Genomic DNA, 14,839 nt, shown 5'->3' with positions numbered 1-14,839 from the left:
CAATCTGAATTTCCAATGGATCTGAACACCTAATGCTGCCAGTTCATCTCTGTATCATGCCTAGCACAAAGCTGCACTAAGTGTTTCTTATCACTGTGCCCTGACTCTGCCTTAACCTCGAAGTTGAAAAAGTGTTCTGTAAATATTTAAAAGCTGTTACAAAATTGCACTGTGCAATTTGGCAGGTGTAGTCAACTTTTTATGGAGCGATTGTGTTGTGTAAATAAAATCCTCTTAGTAAACACACTCTTGTTGGTATGTTGTGCTTTACAAACAGGAATCAGGGAATCCTGGAATGGTTTGGGTTGGAAGGGTTTAAAGCTCATCCATTCCAACACCCTGCCATGGGCAGGGACATCTTCACTATCCCAGGTTGCTCCAAGCCCCACCATGGCATTGGGCACTGCCAGGGATGGGGCAGCCACAGCTGCTCTGGGCACCTGTGCCAGGGGCTGCCCACCCTCCCAGGGAACAATTCCTTCCCAATATCCCATCCATCCCTGCCCTCTGGCAGTGGGAATCCATCCCCTTGTCCAGGTCCTGATGAAAAGTCCTCCACTTTTCTTGTAGCCTCTCCAAGTAGTGGAAGGTGCTGTGAGGTCTCCACCTTATTCAAACTTTTAGTGCCTTGCCAACCTTCATCAAGAGAAGCCTGAAGTACATCCAAGGCTGAAGATGGAAATCAAAGCCAGATCTGCTCCAAAGCTGTTTTCTTCTGAAGACAAGTAGGTAAAAGTGAAGAACACCTTTCACAGCACTGAACAAAACCACTGGGGGTTGTTAGAGATGCTGCAGTTTGTGGCTCGAGGAGTGTTGTCAGTGCTGCCTTTAGAACAGCACTGCAATGAGGTGTAGAGATGAAGTAAACTCTGGGGTCCTCTCAGCACAAATGGTGGGAACACCTCCCTGCAAACCAGGCTCTGATGCCAAACTACTCCTAAGCCTTTGGAATCACAACCCACACTTAATGAAGCAAAGAAACAAAACCTTGTAGCTCTCCATGCCCTGCCTGTTCTACTCCACATTTAAAACAATTGTTAAAGGAGCCAAACAAGTCACATATAATTTATACTTTAATACAGAAAAGAAACCATACATTTGGGGTCCATACACAGCACAGAAGCACTTCAGTACATCCAGAGTAAGACAAAAGTTGACCTTGTACTTGAAGTAGGTGACCGTGCAAGGAGGAAAAGCAAACACTTTTAAAATTTGATTCAGTGTTCCAGTGGAACTCACTCTACTAACAAAATTAAAAATCCAGAAGGAATAATTACTTGGGAAAGCCAATAAACCACAGTGGGTAAGTGGTAAATTTGCATGGAAATCATGGGAGCTGGGCAATGTGCATCCCATGCTGAAGGTCCAGCTGATTGCACAGGGAATCACAAACTCCTACAGGCACTGCCTGTAACTCCCAAGAGGGCCTGGTGCAGTTTAATCAATGCCTGGATCCTTCCAGAGGCTGAACTGCCCCTGGGCTCAGGGACACACTGGGTGGGATTTGGTTTGCCTGGATATGATCCTTTAGCTGTCAGATCCCAAAAGTGCTGCTGAGGTGAATTCTCAGCACCTGATGCCTTGACACAGTCCTAAAACAACACCCACACTCCAGTCCTTAGAGCAGAACGTGTGGAACCTCCAATTCCAGCTCAGCTGGGCAATACCAACACTCATTTACTTCAACCTGACACTGCTGGGGAAATAAATCCACACTGGAAAACAATCACAGAGCTTGGGGGCCATCACTGCTGGGCACTCAGGGCCTAGGGATGAGTTCCACCACTGCAGGGCTCACCAGTGCTTCTGCTGTCCTGAGGAACAGCTCATACCAAGGCAAGGACTGGGCTTGGCCTGGCCCCTGGTGGCGGTTCATGGTCCATGTGTCTTCTTTTCTCTACCACAAAAATAACAATTCATCTGGAGCAACACTGGAGTGTCTGCACATCCCCCCAGCTCTGTGCAGGCACCAAAGGACACTTATCTCTACTGACCCAAACACACACAGGGAGGAGTTTTCAAAAGTAGTCAAGAGAAATTTAGGCATCTGAACACCTAGAACTCTTGAAATCTTCCCATAGGCACTTCTTTTTAGAAGAAATCTTTTTGCTGCACTTGGGAAAGAAGCTAAGAATGGAAATACTGAGAGAATGGAACTTCTATCCATACTAATGGAAACTAAAATGTGCCTTGGCAGAGATTTGTTACTTGCAACTAAAAATTTCTGCTTGATCTCATTATGTTACTTGCACTGAAAACCACAAACACCTTGGCAGCAAACAGCAGCAAATTTCACTCTCAATTCACCATGCACATGGCAGTCAGAAGGAGAACAATACAAATTTGCTTGATGTTGCAGCCTGGCAAAAAAAGATTAAACTTTCAAGGACCAGATTGATACCTACACCTCAGTTTTGCCAAATCTGACCAGATAACACTCATGAAATGCAGGTTTCAACACCTTTGCCAGAGCAGCACTGACGTGCCCAGTTCTGTGAGGAGCTCTGTCCCTCTCCTTCTTGGATGGTATCAGCTTTTCTTTGCACCAGCACCATGTTTTAAAACTCTGGTTTGGGTACAGAGAGCCTTTACACAGCCTCAGAAGGGATGGCTTTGTGAGGCAGCTCAGTTCTGGGTGCTCTCAGCTCAGCTGGGGTAGTGCAGAACTCACTGTGGACTCATCAGGGGTTAAATCAGCTCCCACAGGAACTCCCACAGGGAACTCAGTGCTGCAGGAGCAGAATCAGTGAGGCTCCAATCCACCTGAGCTAAACCAGCCTAAAGTGTGCCTGCTCTTACAGTCACAGCTTTGCTGGCCCTGAACCCAAATTCCCAGAGCCTTACATAGATCAGGATAACACTGAGATCAGGATAACACTCAGAGCAGTAAAGGAGTTGTTCCCAGGTATGTGCACTTTTCTCTTCTTAGAGCTGGTTTACTATTGGTATTTCTTACCTGCCTGACAGAAAAACGGCCCAGTCAGTTCCAAATGGGGAAGAAAAGCTGTTTTTTTTAAAGCTGCTGCAGCAGCTCCTTGGAGAGTCTACAGCAATTCTGACTAAGGTTGATGAGAACAAGGATTTTACTCAGGTAGTAAACTGGGAGCTCCTCCACTGGCTTTGTTTGTCTTAGCAGGGGGATGGAGAAGACAACACAAAGTCTTCAGTATGCACAGTCACCTCTAGAAAGCTTCTTACATCTATGTGGCTATTAACAGATTTATTTTATTGGTAAAATATCAGCTACAGTCTTTTTTGGGTTTTCCTTCAGCACGATCTACTCATTTTACTGAACTTAGCAGAAAACATCCCTAAAAACAATGATTCCATCTCACAGAGAAGTACAGATGGGGAATTCCTGTGAATATGCTTCCTATTGAACTGCTTCCTCCTTCCTAGGGCAGCAGTACACCACGCTGGACCCAAAGCCAGGTGGCAGTGCAAACAGATTCCTCCATGCTCAGGCTTTGCTGTCACACTGTGCTACATTTCTGCTGGTTGATATAGAATATCATCTGTCCTGCTTTGATGTTCACTCCTCTGTAACTCACAAAAACAAAGCTGTGCCTCATGGCGAAGGAAAGCTTTGTCTTGACAGGCCCAGAATTTCCTCTCTCATGTCCCACAAGACATTTCCACACTTGTGCTCTTCTTTCAGAAGTTCAGATAAAATATTCAGCACCCACAATCCAGAAGCCTTTGTAGTAGAAACAACAGGTCATTTCCTTTTTGTCTGAGCAGATGTTGCTTTTGATTGCACAATTAAGACTATGGAGTGTGGCTCTTTATTAACATGCTTGAAATATGACAACGTAGTAAGAGCATGAACGAGGATAAAGCACCTGGCAGGAGTCTGTGTCCCATCACCTGGGATGAAACTGTGGTGAGAACTTCCCACCTCCAGCAGGATTTCTCCACCCTGAGCCACACTAATCTGGTAGATCATTAACAACCATTTGGGAGAAGGGGGCATTCAGCCTGTCCAGTTCATCCACCTGAGGGGGGTGATGCATGATAACCTCGTGGTCCTCTGAGACATCATCCCCCACCGTGACCAGGTTTGTCAGGGATTTGCTGCGAACGCACTGGAAATCCACGTGGCGGCTCTTGCCCTCCTCCTTCTCCCAGGACATCTGGATGAAGGGACGCTGCACGTAGTTGTAGATCACCTCAGAGCGGCCACCAGGCCTCCTCTTCACCTTCTCCTTGCACGTGGGGTACCCTGGAAACACAGAGAGACACTCAGTTCCCCCTCTGATTCACAAAGAGACAACAGGATTCCAGAACACCCAGGTAGGAGTGACTGTGGGGTCAGCGTGGGACACACGCACAACTGAGCAGAAAAATGCTCAGATTCCAGACAAATGCTCACATTCCACATTTAATATTACTGATTTGCAAAAGACTGTTCTCTTTTCTCCCAAAAAACAGTCCTGGAAGGCTGGGCATCCTTCAAGAAGGAAAACTTAAATCTCCAGGAGCAGATGTGTCAAAAGATGAGGCAGTGAGGATGAGAAGGAAAAAGGATCAGATAAATCAAGAGGACTATGAGGATGTACTGAGGTTATGTGGGGAGAAATGAGGAGTCAAGGCTAAACATGAGCCCAGGTGGGCAACAAGGTCATGGGCACCTGGGCTGTAGGCAGCCATGGTCCATCCAGCTCAGTGCCAGGGGCAGTGATTATCCCCTGTGCTGGGCACTCCTGAGGCACCTTGAGTACTGTGTTCAGTTTTGGGCCCCTCACAAGACAGACATTGAGGGGCTGGAGTGTGTCCCTGGGAAAGATCTGGAGCATCAGGAGTGGCTGAGGGAGCAGGAAAGGGGCTCAGCCTGGAGAAAAGGAGCCTCAGGGGAGACCTTGTGGCTCTGCACAGCTCCTGACAGGAGGGGACAGCTGGGGGGGTTGGGCTGTGCTGCCAGGGAACAGGGACAGGAGAAGAGGGAACAGCCTCAAGCTGTGCTGGAGGGGTTTAAATAGGATATTATAGAAAATTTCTTCACCAAGGTTGTCCAGCCATGGCACAGGCTGTCCAGGATGGAGGGATTTAAAAGACATGTGGATGTGGCACTTGGGGATGTGGTAGGCTTAGCAGTGCTGGGTTAATGGTTGGACTCAATAATCTTAGAGGGTTTTTCCAACCTAAACAATTCCATGATTCCCTGACACGAGGGTGCAGCACTGTGTGTAGTCAGCCTGCAGGTGCCTCACAGCACCAGCCATTCTGTGAGCAAACACAGCTACTATAAAAATAAGTCTCCCAGGACAGAGCTCAGCATTCTCTAAGCTCCCTAAGGGAAAGCTTGGATCAGCAGGTGGAAACATTTGACTCCTGTTTCCTGTTTACTCATTCCTAAGGAGACAAGTCTGTCTCCTACATGTTATGTACCTTTCACTTTCCTTTAACTTTTAAACCCCCTGGCCAATTTCAGTGGAACACGGTAGAGGTAAAGGAAAAACATGTTGAGTTTTAACTGGATTTGTAAGAATCAATGTAAAACACAGAGTAAACAAGGAAATGCCTGGATTTCAGAAGAAATCAGGCTTTGCTGACTGTGGAGTCACCTGAACATGCATTTCCCCTGCTGAAGCAGCACCTTACCTTCGATGCCAATGCGAATGTTCTTCAGACCCCGTTCCTTCAACACAGCCTTTGCCACGTCCCTGTTCTCAATGTACTTGAAGAATCTGTACAGCTTGGAACTGTAAAGGACTTGAGAAATAAAAGGGGTGATTAGAATCAACAAAGAGGAACCTCCTCCCTGCTTCTGGCATGCTCTGCTGTGCCAAAAGCCAGGTGTGGATTCCAAGGATTATTTCAGGTGTGTGTTTTCCTCACTGGGATTAATAGCACTTCCTTTTGGGAGGGCAGAGATGCAAATCACAGTCTCGATAGACTGGGTGGTGATGGGAGTGTAAAGCAAAGAATATTCCCTCATTAAGGAAAGGCTAAGGGGAGGCAGAAACAGGAGGAAAAGTACAGTGAGTGCTGGGATCAGTTTTAACTAGCCAGGCATCCTGCCTCCAACAGCACCAGGGCTCCATGTGCCAGCATCTCCTCCTGGAGGAAGCCAGACTGGGAATGTACCCTTTCCTTATGGCTGGGTGTGTGTGGAACAGAGTGCAGAGCCCTTACTTTGTGAATACTCCTCTCCCATGGGAGGTGGATGATCCTCGTCCCAGTCCACGGTGTCCTCGTCGGTCAGCACGACGATGTGACACTCGCGCTCGCCCTTCCGCGCGCTGTCCACCATGATGGGCAGGATCAGCTCCTCCAGGTAGCTGTCAAACTGCTTGTGAGCCCCATCGTTGGACAGCTCGTGTAGCAGAGCACCTGAGGGGACACAGAGCACAGCAGCTTTGCTGCAGCATGAAAATATCTCAGCTCTGCACTTCCCAGATCCATCCGAGAGCACAGCCAGATTCTTCTTCAGACAAAATGCTCAACATATGTTCAGACGCATCAACAGCCTCCAGATCCAGAACTGGCAAAGTCAGAAGTGCAGACTGCATTTCAAATGGGATGCAAATTGCACTGCAGAACCATTCCATTCCCATTAAAAACCCACCAAGCTCCAATCAATACAGTGAAACAGTAATAGACTGAATAATTAATTCATTATGATACTTAACTTGAATTTCCAGCAACAACCTCTGCCCTTGAAAGCACATTTTACTGCCTTCTCTGTGATCACTCACCAGAGAACAGGGCAGGAAATTCCACCCACAGCCTGTGTTATGATACCACACACCCCATTTCAGTGAAGTGCCTTTCACAGACCTGTTTGTGTTAAAAGTACTTCTCTTTGCCAGCATGCCCACCAAAAAGCTGTTCCCAATCAAATCCCTTCAAGACCAGGAATTCTACTGCTCTCCAGATTTGGTATCCTTGGTTCCTGCTCTGCCCATCAGCCTTTAGCTTAAATTATTCATGATTCTCTGGTACATTTTGGTTAGGGGTTATAATCCTGCTTTCAGCCATCATTTTGTTGGCAGTAACAGCAAGCTCTGCTCAGCCTCTGTTAGAAAAAGAGACTAAAATGTTTGTAATTTGCTTTTGGAGCTAAGTGCCTGTGTTCTGAAGGATTTGGTCACTTCACTTTGGATTGAAGCAGCCAAAAGGAAGCTGTTTAAATGCACCTTGAGCCCCAGTGAAATCCATGTGTTCATGCTTAAACTAAAGCTCAAGATTAAGAACTACACTGAACCAGAATCAGAGTGCTCAACGCCCTGCAGATGATCTCCTAAAAGCTGATTTCTCTCCATACTTACTTAAATCTTGACATTTGATTGTGTTGAAATCAAAGTTTATGCAGAGGTAATCACATGTGTCTCGAAGGTCTGGGATGGAAATCCCATCAGGGCAGTTAATGATTCCGGTTTTGTAATAATCCTGTGAATAAAAGGACAGGTTTTGGAGAGAAAAACTGTGAACATCTTGGACTATGATATTCCTAATTAGTTCTTTATTTTGCTTATTAGTATTGGAGAAATACTGAAACTATTTATAAAATAGCCCTGCTTGTCTGACAAACTACATGTTTTTGGTCTGATAAATTATGAGCTCCAGTTAAAACCTTTCCATGGCACAGGGTTTCATAACATCTCATATGCAATATGTATTTATATACAACCACAAGGTCAGGATACAGCTTAGGAATTACAACAGCAGGACACAGAAAAGGTAAAAGGCAACATGAGCTTATATCTGAAATGTGGACTTATACCAAAGCTACATTTTTTCTTTAGAAATTACAACGCAAAACCTAAAACCAGAATGTTCCAGGGAGTGCCTGGAGATGGCTCAGCTGTGTGACAAACAGATTGTTTGTTTCTTTTCTCCCCAGCTGCCCTTACCAGCACGGTGCGGAACACGGCAGAGCTGATCCCTTCTGCGATCTCGTACTCGCCCTTCTCGTTTGGCCGGGTGAAATTGTATTCTCTGCCTGGCCCAAACATCCTGAAAGAGGTAAAGAACTGTGTGAGTGCACAAGAACACAGAAATAGATTTATTTCAGAGACAAAGAGGTGAAAATTTCAGAGAAAAATTTCAGAGAAAAAGAGAGGTAAGAAAATTCTTTCCTGTGAGGGCGAGGAGGGCCTGGCAGAGGCTGCCCAGAGCAGCTGTGGCTGCCCCAGCCCTGGAAGTGTCCAAGGCCAGGCTGGATGAGGCTTGGAGTAATCTGGGATAGTGGAAGGTGTCCCTGCCCATGGCAGGGGTGAAATGAACTGAGCTTCAAGGTCCCTTGCAGCTGAGGCCATGCCATGATTCTGTGATGAAGCCCAGCAGTGTCACAGAGATACAGCAACTTAAATCTCCACTCCAATCTCTTCCTCAGTAAATAAGGACAAGATTTGGCTCAGGGAGGCCTCTGTTGCTATGGCTACTGCACTCTAAGGAACAAGCCAAAGGAACAGATCATTCAGTCCTGGGGCAGAAAATCCCCAGACAATAAAGCCCTTGCACTGACCTACACCAGATAAATCCACATGAGTTTAAATGCCTTGTTTTACACAATAATCCATGCAAGGGTCAGTGACCCACCACAACCCTTTGGCCAGAGAGGTGGAAATGCTGGCAATACAGCACCCCTGGCAATGCAGCACACGAGGATTTCTTGGTGCAGCAACAGGCTCCAACCTCTCAGAAGGAGCTGAGTAACTTCTCTTTCAGGAGAGTACCAAGAGGTGGCAGCAGGAAGGGATGGAGCGTTATCACACTCCCCATTCAGGAGGAGGGTTATCAGCTGGGGACAGATGTACAGCTGACAGACCAGGCAAACACTTGGAGAGAAGGTAAAGGAAATCATCTTTGGCTAAAAGTGTGCATGTTTTGATGGACATGGATCAAAGGGAGACTTATCTAGAGAACCACCAACTCTCCATCTGGTCAGGCCTTCTGGGCCTCACTCACAGCCAAATTCTGACTGAGGTGTGTACAGATGAGATCACAAAACAAACATTACATGTTTATTCCATTAAAAAGAAAAATAAATTAGATTGTCTTGAGGTACCTTGAAGGTAAGAGAAGTGACCCACCTTCCCAGCATGGTGTCAGGGTGAGCAGTGAAGATCTGGGGATTCACTGCAAAGCGGGTGCCATCCACCACCAGGGTCACTTTCTCTGGAGCTACTGTCTGGGAACTGCTACTTGAAGACAATGCACAGCATCCATGGCGTTCCTGGGCATTAAAATATTCCAGCTGTCTCTTATTTCCATCTGGGATATGGCAGTTGTGAGGCTCTTCAGGAGCAGACAGCATGCTACAGAGCTGGGGATTTACTGGGCAAGTGTTGTGTCGGCATTCAGAATCCAAACCTGAGGGACACAAACAAACATTGCAAGGAAAGGAGAGAATTTATTAAAAAACATAATTTCATAGTAACACTTCCTACTGAAATGAGAAAACTGAGTCATGCAATACTTAAGGATGTCATAACTGTCAGGGTGATGTTATATGACATAAAACTGGGCTGTTATTGAACTGCACCAGCAGCTGGATGTTTTGGTGAGCCATGGTGCTTAATGTTCCTTGTTAAAGCAAGATGGATTCAGCTGAAAAGGGCAGGAGCACAGGAATTAAACAAGGTCAGAAATACAGACCCAGCTTGCTGGCAGGACTCCCACAGGAAGCTGAGCAGCAGCACACACCTCAGCAGGGTGGTGTAAGGCAGCAGTGCCCAGTGCCAGTCTGTGGTGGGCACACAGGACTACCCAGATGCCTGCAGTGAATCTGCTCAGGGCCAGCTCCAGGCTGGCCAGGACACTCCTGTGGGATGCTCTTGCCAAGATGCTGAACCCTGCTCTGAACCTCTGACCTTTGGAGCACCTGGCACAAGCAGGGCACATACTGCCCAGTGCAAACTGCCCTGTGATACTGGAACATTCTCCAAAACACAACACCCCTTAAAGCCCAAAAAATAATCTCCCTTAAAGCCCAAAAAATAATCTCCCTCAAAGATTACAACGTTGAGGGCATTATCCTTACCCTCAGTCCTGGGAACTGCAGGGCTGTGACCTCCTAACACCACAGAGCTTTCTTCTGACTCATGGGCTGCTACAGTTCTGTTTTCCACAGGACAACTGGACTCCAGATTTCTCACCCAGTCTGTGCCCCCAGCACAGTTCCCATTCATGCTGGGCTTCCGTGCTGTGAGGAGTTGGTGGCGTTTCCTAAGAGAAGAGCTGGAGAGAGAATCCAGGTTGTTAGTTCAGGAAGAAACTCCCAAGCAAGTAAGTTCAAATCTCTGTATCTGGTACCACAAATAAGGTCCCTCAGGCTCAAAAGGCATTTCTTCAGGTATTTAACTGTGTTTCAGAGGCTTATGGTGCTTGTTATGCCCCTACCCTCACATGGAAAGAGGGGAAAAAAGATTTTAAAGCAATCAGGGGTCTATTAAGTCCATTTAATCTATAGACCTTCACTTTTTTAAAGCTAAGTCTAAAGCCACTGGTGTATTTAGATCACATGTGAGTTCCTGCAAATACCTTTCTGGCAACTCCTCCTTTAAAAATGTTTATATTCTTGACTCTCAGTCCTGGCCAAATGAGCTCTATAACATGCTTACAGCCTGAAATAGAACATTTTCCCAGTTAACAGCTCAGGCATTGCCGCTCAACCACTCTGAGGTTTGACCAGGAGGTTCCCTGCTCCCAATCATTGCTTGGTTTTGGTTCTTTCCTCCTGATTTATGCTGTGCTGTCACACAGTGCTCCCCCCAGTATTTAACCCACCACAGTCCCACAACAAACGCTGGGACAGTGCAGAGCAGCCACGGCTGGAGCAGCCCCACACAGGATGCTTTAACCACTGCCACATCTGGAATGCTCTTCCAGCATATGTAGAGTCACAGCTTCCTTTTTTTTCCAAGTAAAATTCCTTCCTCCTATCTCTAAGACCCACTTCACCCCTTTCTATCTCCCAACAGATCAGATCTCTTTGCTGTCTCTTTCCCTCATTCTCTCTGGCATTTGCTCTGCTCTGGACAAGAACCAGCTCTCCTTTCTTGCTTTCAAGTGTTTTCCTTTCACTCTCTCAAACATAAAACACCAATTTCCTCATTAATGAATTTTTCCAATTTCCCCCCTGCAGAACAATTGTCCTGTGTGTTTCCCTTGGTTGAATGATGACTGCAGGGCCTGTGGGTGCCATCTCTGGCAGAGACAAAGCAGATAAAACACAGCACTAATAAAACAGCAAAATGCCAAGTCAGAGTTGCTGAGTTTTCTGGCCAGCACCTGCTGAGGCTTTAATGAGCAGTTCAGTGGTGAGTTTGAAGCCCATTGCTACTGGCAGTCTGAATTAAGCATTTTATTCCTAATGAGAATTTTAAAAAGGAATAACAATTCATTCCTTTTGTTCTGTAAACCCAATTCTAAGTTGCCAGCATTATTATATCTGTGTATTTTTAGAAAATCTGCTGCTTACACATCATGTGATGGTCATCCAAAGGAAGATTTTTGGCCACGACAAAATAATTTTTTTTTTTTGGCTGGCAGCACAGTGACACAAGGAGCCCCCAAGGGTCATCTCAGTTCCAGCATCCTGAACAGCACCCAGAGCACTGCCAAAATACTCAGTGTGGGAAAAGTCCCTCTTCCACAGCTTCCAGGCTGCTTTCCTGTCCTGGCTGCCCGGACCCTGGAGAAAACCCTTAGCAGAAACCCCTGAGAATGCTGCCTTGTACCTGGGAATAGACTCCTGGAATATCTTGAGTTGGGGGAGAACATCAGTATGAGAGTCCACCTCCCTGCTGCTTGCAGGACCACCTAAAACTGAACTGTGTGACCAAGCATCCTCCAGGGAGAATCATGGAATATCCTGGGCTGGAAGGGACCCACAGGGATCACTGAGTCCAGCTCCTGGCCCTGCACAGACAGCCCAACAGTCCCTGGAGCTCAGGCAGCTTTGGGGCTGTGCCCATTCCCTGGGGAGCCTGGTCAGTGCCCAGCACCCTCTGGGTGAAGAACCTTTACTCACAGCTTAAGAGGGATGGATGTGGTCACACATGAACAAATCTTTTACCTGAACAAAAGTAACACAAACTCCATGTGAACAATCTGAGCAACCCTCTGCTGTCGCAGACATCTTTTTATGAAAATCCTTTCCTTAGGATTTTTTCTTCCTGAGAAGATGAGAGGCCTCAGGGACAAAATGTAAACAATGGTTATCTGCTGCTGTGGAATGCATCAGGTGGATTTTTGATTGGCCCATCTTGGATGTTTATAATTAATCAATCACAGCCCAGCTACCTCGGCTCTCTGTCTGAGCCACAAACCTTTGTTATTCATTCCTTTCTATTCTTAGCTTAGCCAGCCTTCTGAGAACCTTTTCTTCTATTCTTTTAGTAAAGTTTTAATGTAATATATATCATAAAATAATAAATCAAGCATTCTGAAACATGGAGTCAGATCCTCATCTCTTCCCTCATCCAGAATCCCCTGTGAACACTGTCACACTCTGCCCTCTTCTCTCGTGTGCCAGAGCAGCAACGGGGGGGAAAATGCCCAGCAGTGCCAGCAGTGGGACACAGGGGTGTGGAGGGAAATCTAAATATGAAAAGTCACATACTCTAAAACATCCTGGAGGGAAAAAAAAGCCCACCCCTACCCCTTCCCCCCAAAAGCCTTTAAATCCATTCCAGAACTGACAATGTCCAGTGGAACAAAAAGTCAACTATTCCCCTGTATCACAGCACTCTAATTATTGTGAGGAAATGGAATTTTTCAAGACTGTAAAGGTTAAAGTATTTATACCACTAACAATGTGATTTCAAACACATTCACTGATTTATTATATTGTATGTTTTGACCCTGAGATTAGCTCAGTTATCAGCTCATGATGCTGATAACACCAAGGTTGTACATTCAATCCCTGCATGGGCCATTCACTGAAGATTTGGACTCAATGATCCTTGAGGATCCCTTTCAACTCAAAACATCCTGCAATCTGTAATCTGAACCAAAATGCTTTAAAATTTGGGTAACTGCACTGAAAACCAAAACCTATTTTTTAAAATGCAGTTTGATTTACTCGGGGAAAAGCATTTTGAGATGGGGAAAGGAATACCCTTATTGAGCAGATATAATATATAATCATATATTATATATTATGTATATATATATATATAAAATATATAAAATCATATATTATATATTTTGTGCATATATATGATATATAAAAATATATATAATATATAATCATATATTATATGTGTGTATATATATATGATATATATATACAATATATATATCATATATATACACATATAATATATATGATTATATATTATATATTATATTTATATATATGATATCTATATTTTAAATATATATACACACACACACACACATATATACATAATATATATATAAAAAATCAGATATATAATCATAACCCTAACCCTAAGGGAAAGCCCTTAAAGGGAATAATTCTTGGGACCTGCAGGCTGCCAGGAGGAACCCCAGAATGTTCTGGGCTGGAGGGACCTTAAAGCATCTCAAGGGACACCTGTCCCTAACCCAGGTGGCTCAGAGGAACAGACACCACACTGGGCTGTGCTCAGGAACTCTTCTCCCCCAGCATTAACTTTCCTACACTGAAACAATATCCCTGACAAAGCTGATGCTACCACACTCACCAGGGAACAGGATTTGCTCCGTGAGCTGACAAGAACTCCATTAAGAAAACAAGATAAGCATAAAATTTACTTATTGGGCCTCTTTCTTCCAGGAGTGATGAATTGCTGCAGCTCTGCCAACAACCTCCCCTTGCGGTGCCTGAACAATCTCTTGACTATTTAATGCATTGCTCAGCAGAGAGGAGAAATTAGGCAGGAAATCAGATCAATAACAGAGTATATGAAGGCAAAGAGCAGAGTTATTCAGGGACACTCAGACTCCACAACTCCCCCAGAGCTCTGCCTTACAAGCCCCATTGAAGTGATGTCAAACAACATGAAACACCAACAGACTGAATTTCACAACAACCAAACTGGGCTGGGTCAATGTTGAAACCTTTGTTCATCACCTCAAGCTCTGAATTAAATGCAGAGACCCTGCACACCCTTCAGCAGAGTCCTTAACTACAGCAGCTCAGCAATTATTTACAGAACCATCACCAGTTACTCAGGAACTACAATACACCAATTTTCCCTTGTCATTCCCCCTCTTCTGCTGCTTAAGCAAGACTGTCAGGGAAAAAATGGCCCAGCTGTTTGACATCTTTCTCCTCTTTCTTTTCTGTTTTCTTCAACGTTGAGCACCAGCAAAACCTGCTGAAAACAGCTGCTCTTTGCAATGTGGTGGCTCTCCCAAGCAGAAGATCTGACTTTCCCCTTTCCTGGAAGTGGAACATCCAGTCCTGCTGATCACCAACCCAGCTCAGGCTGATGGCATTTCCCTGTCTCCTGGCAGGCCAAAATCCTGCAGGTTGTGTGTCAGCAGAACTGAGGGAAATGAGTAAAGATCTTTTGGCACATCTGGCTGGTACAATAAATCCCCAAACTGGTCATTTAATGTGACAAATATATTGCAAACACACCCAGAACCCAGTGGGGAAACAAGTACATAATAAAGACTTCAAGGCCAAACTCCTGCCTGACCAGCTTACAAATGTCCTGGTTTCCTTTCATGGCCAGGATCAAGGAGAACTACCCGTGGTGAGAATGAATGCCTATAAATAATAATTAGCACCATTCAGCTTCAAAGCTTTTTACAAATACTAACTGCTCATTGCTCCTAAGAGCCCTGGGAAGCACTGCAGGGAAGTGTTTTATGAGAGAAAACAGGGACACAGAGGCACAGACCTAATCCTGAGGCTCCTAATCCTGAGAGCAGC

At 45.4% G+C, this 14,839-nt stretch overlaps 1 protein-coding gene across 3 annotated transcripts in view; it reads right to left on the bottom strand.

The window, feature by feature from the left end:
• Positions 1-1,055: 1,055 nt before the first annotated feature.
• The window catches only part of KCTD20 (potassium channel tetramerization domain containing 20), a 34,065-nt gene continuing 20,281 nt past the window's right edge, over positions 1,056-14,839 (bottom strand). For all 3 annotated transcript variants that reach the window (XM_058039858.1, XM_058039859.1, XM_058039857.1), the window contains exons 2-8: positions 9,989-10,185; positions 9,039-9,318; positions 7,857-7,959; positions 7,272-7,392; positions 6,136-6,333; positions 5,602-5,712; positions 1,056-4,222 (exon numbers count right to left, since the gene is read on the bottom strand). In XM_058039858.1, the coding sequence (XP_057895841.1) occupies positions 3,930-4,222; positions 5,602-5,712; positions 6,136-6,333; positions 7,272-7,392; positions 7,857-7,959; positions 9,039-9,318; positions 9,989-10,136 (1,254 nt within the window). In that variant the 5' untranslated portion in view covers positions 10,137-10,185 and the 3' untranslated portion in view covers positions 1,056-3,929. The remainder of the gene's footprint in view (positions 4,223-5,601; positions 5,713-6,135; positions 6,334-7,271; positions 7,393-7,856; positions 7,960-9,038; positions 9,319-9,988; positions 10,186-14,839) is intronic.

Source organism: Melospiza georgiana, chromosome 23 (assembly GCF_028018845.1).
Source record: "Melospiza georgiana isolate bMelGeo1 chromosome 23, bMelGeo1.pri, whole genome shotgun sequence".
Lineage (NCBI taxonomy): Eukaryota > Metazoa > Chordata > Aves > Passeriformes > Passerellidae > Melospiza > Melospiza georgiana.
The sequence above is the reverse complement of the archived record's forward strand: the minus strand, read 5'-3'. Positions and strand labels throughout refer to the sequence as shown.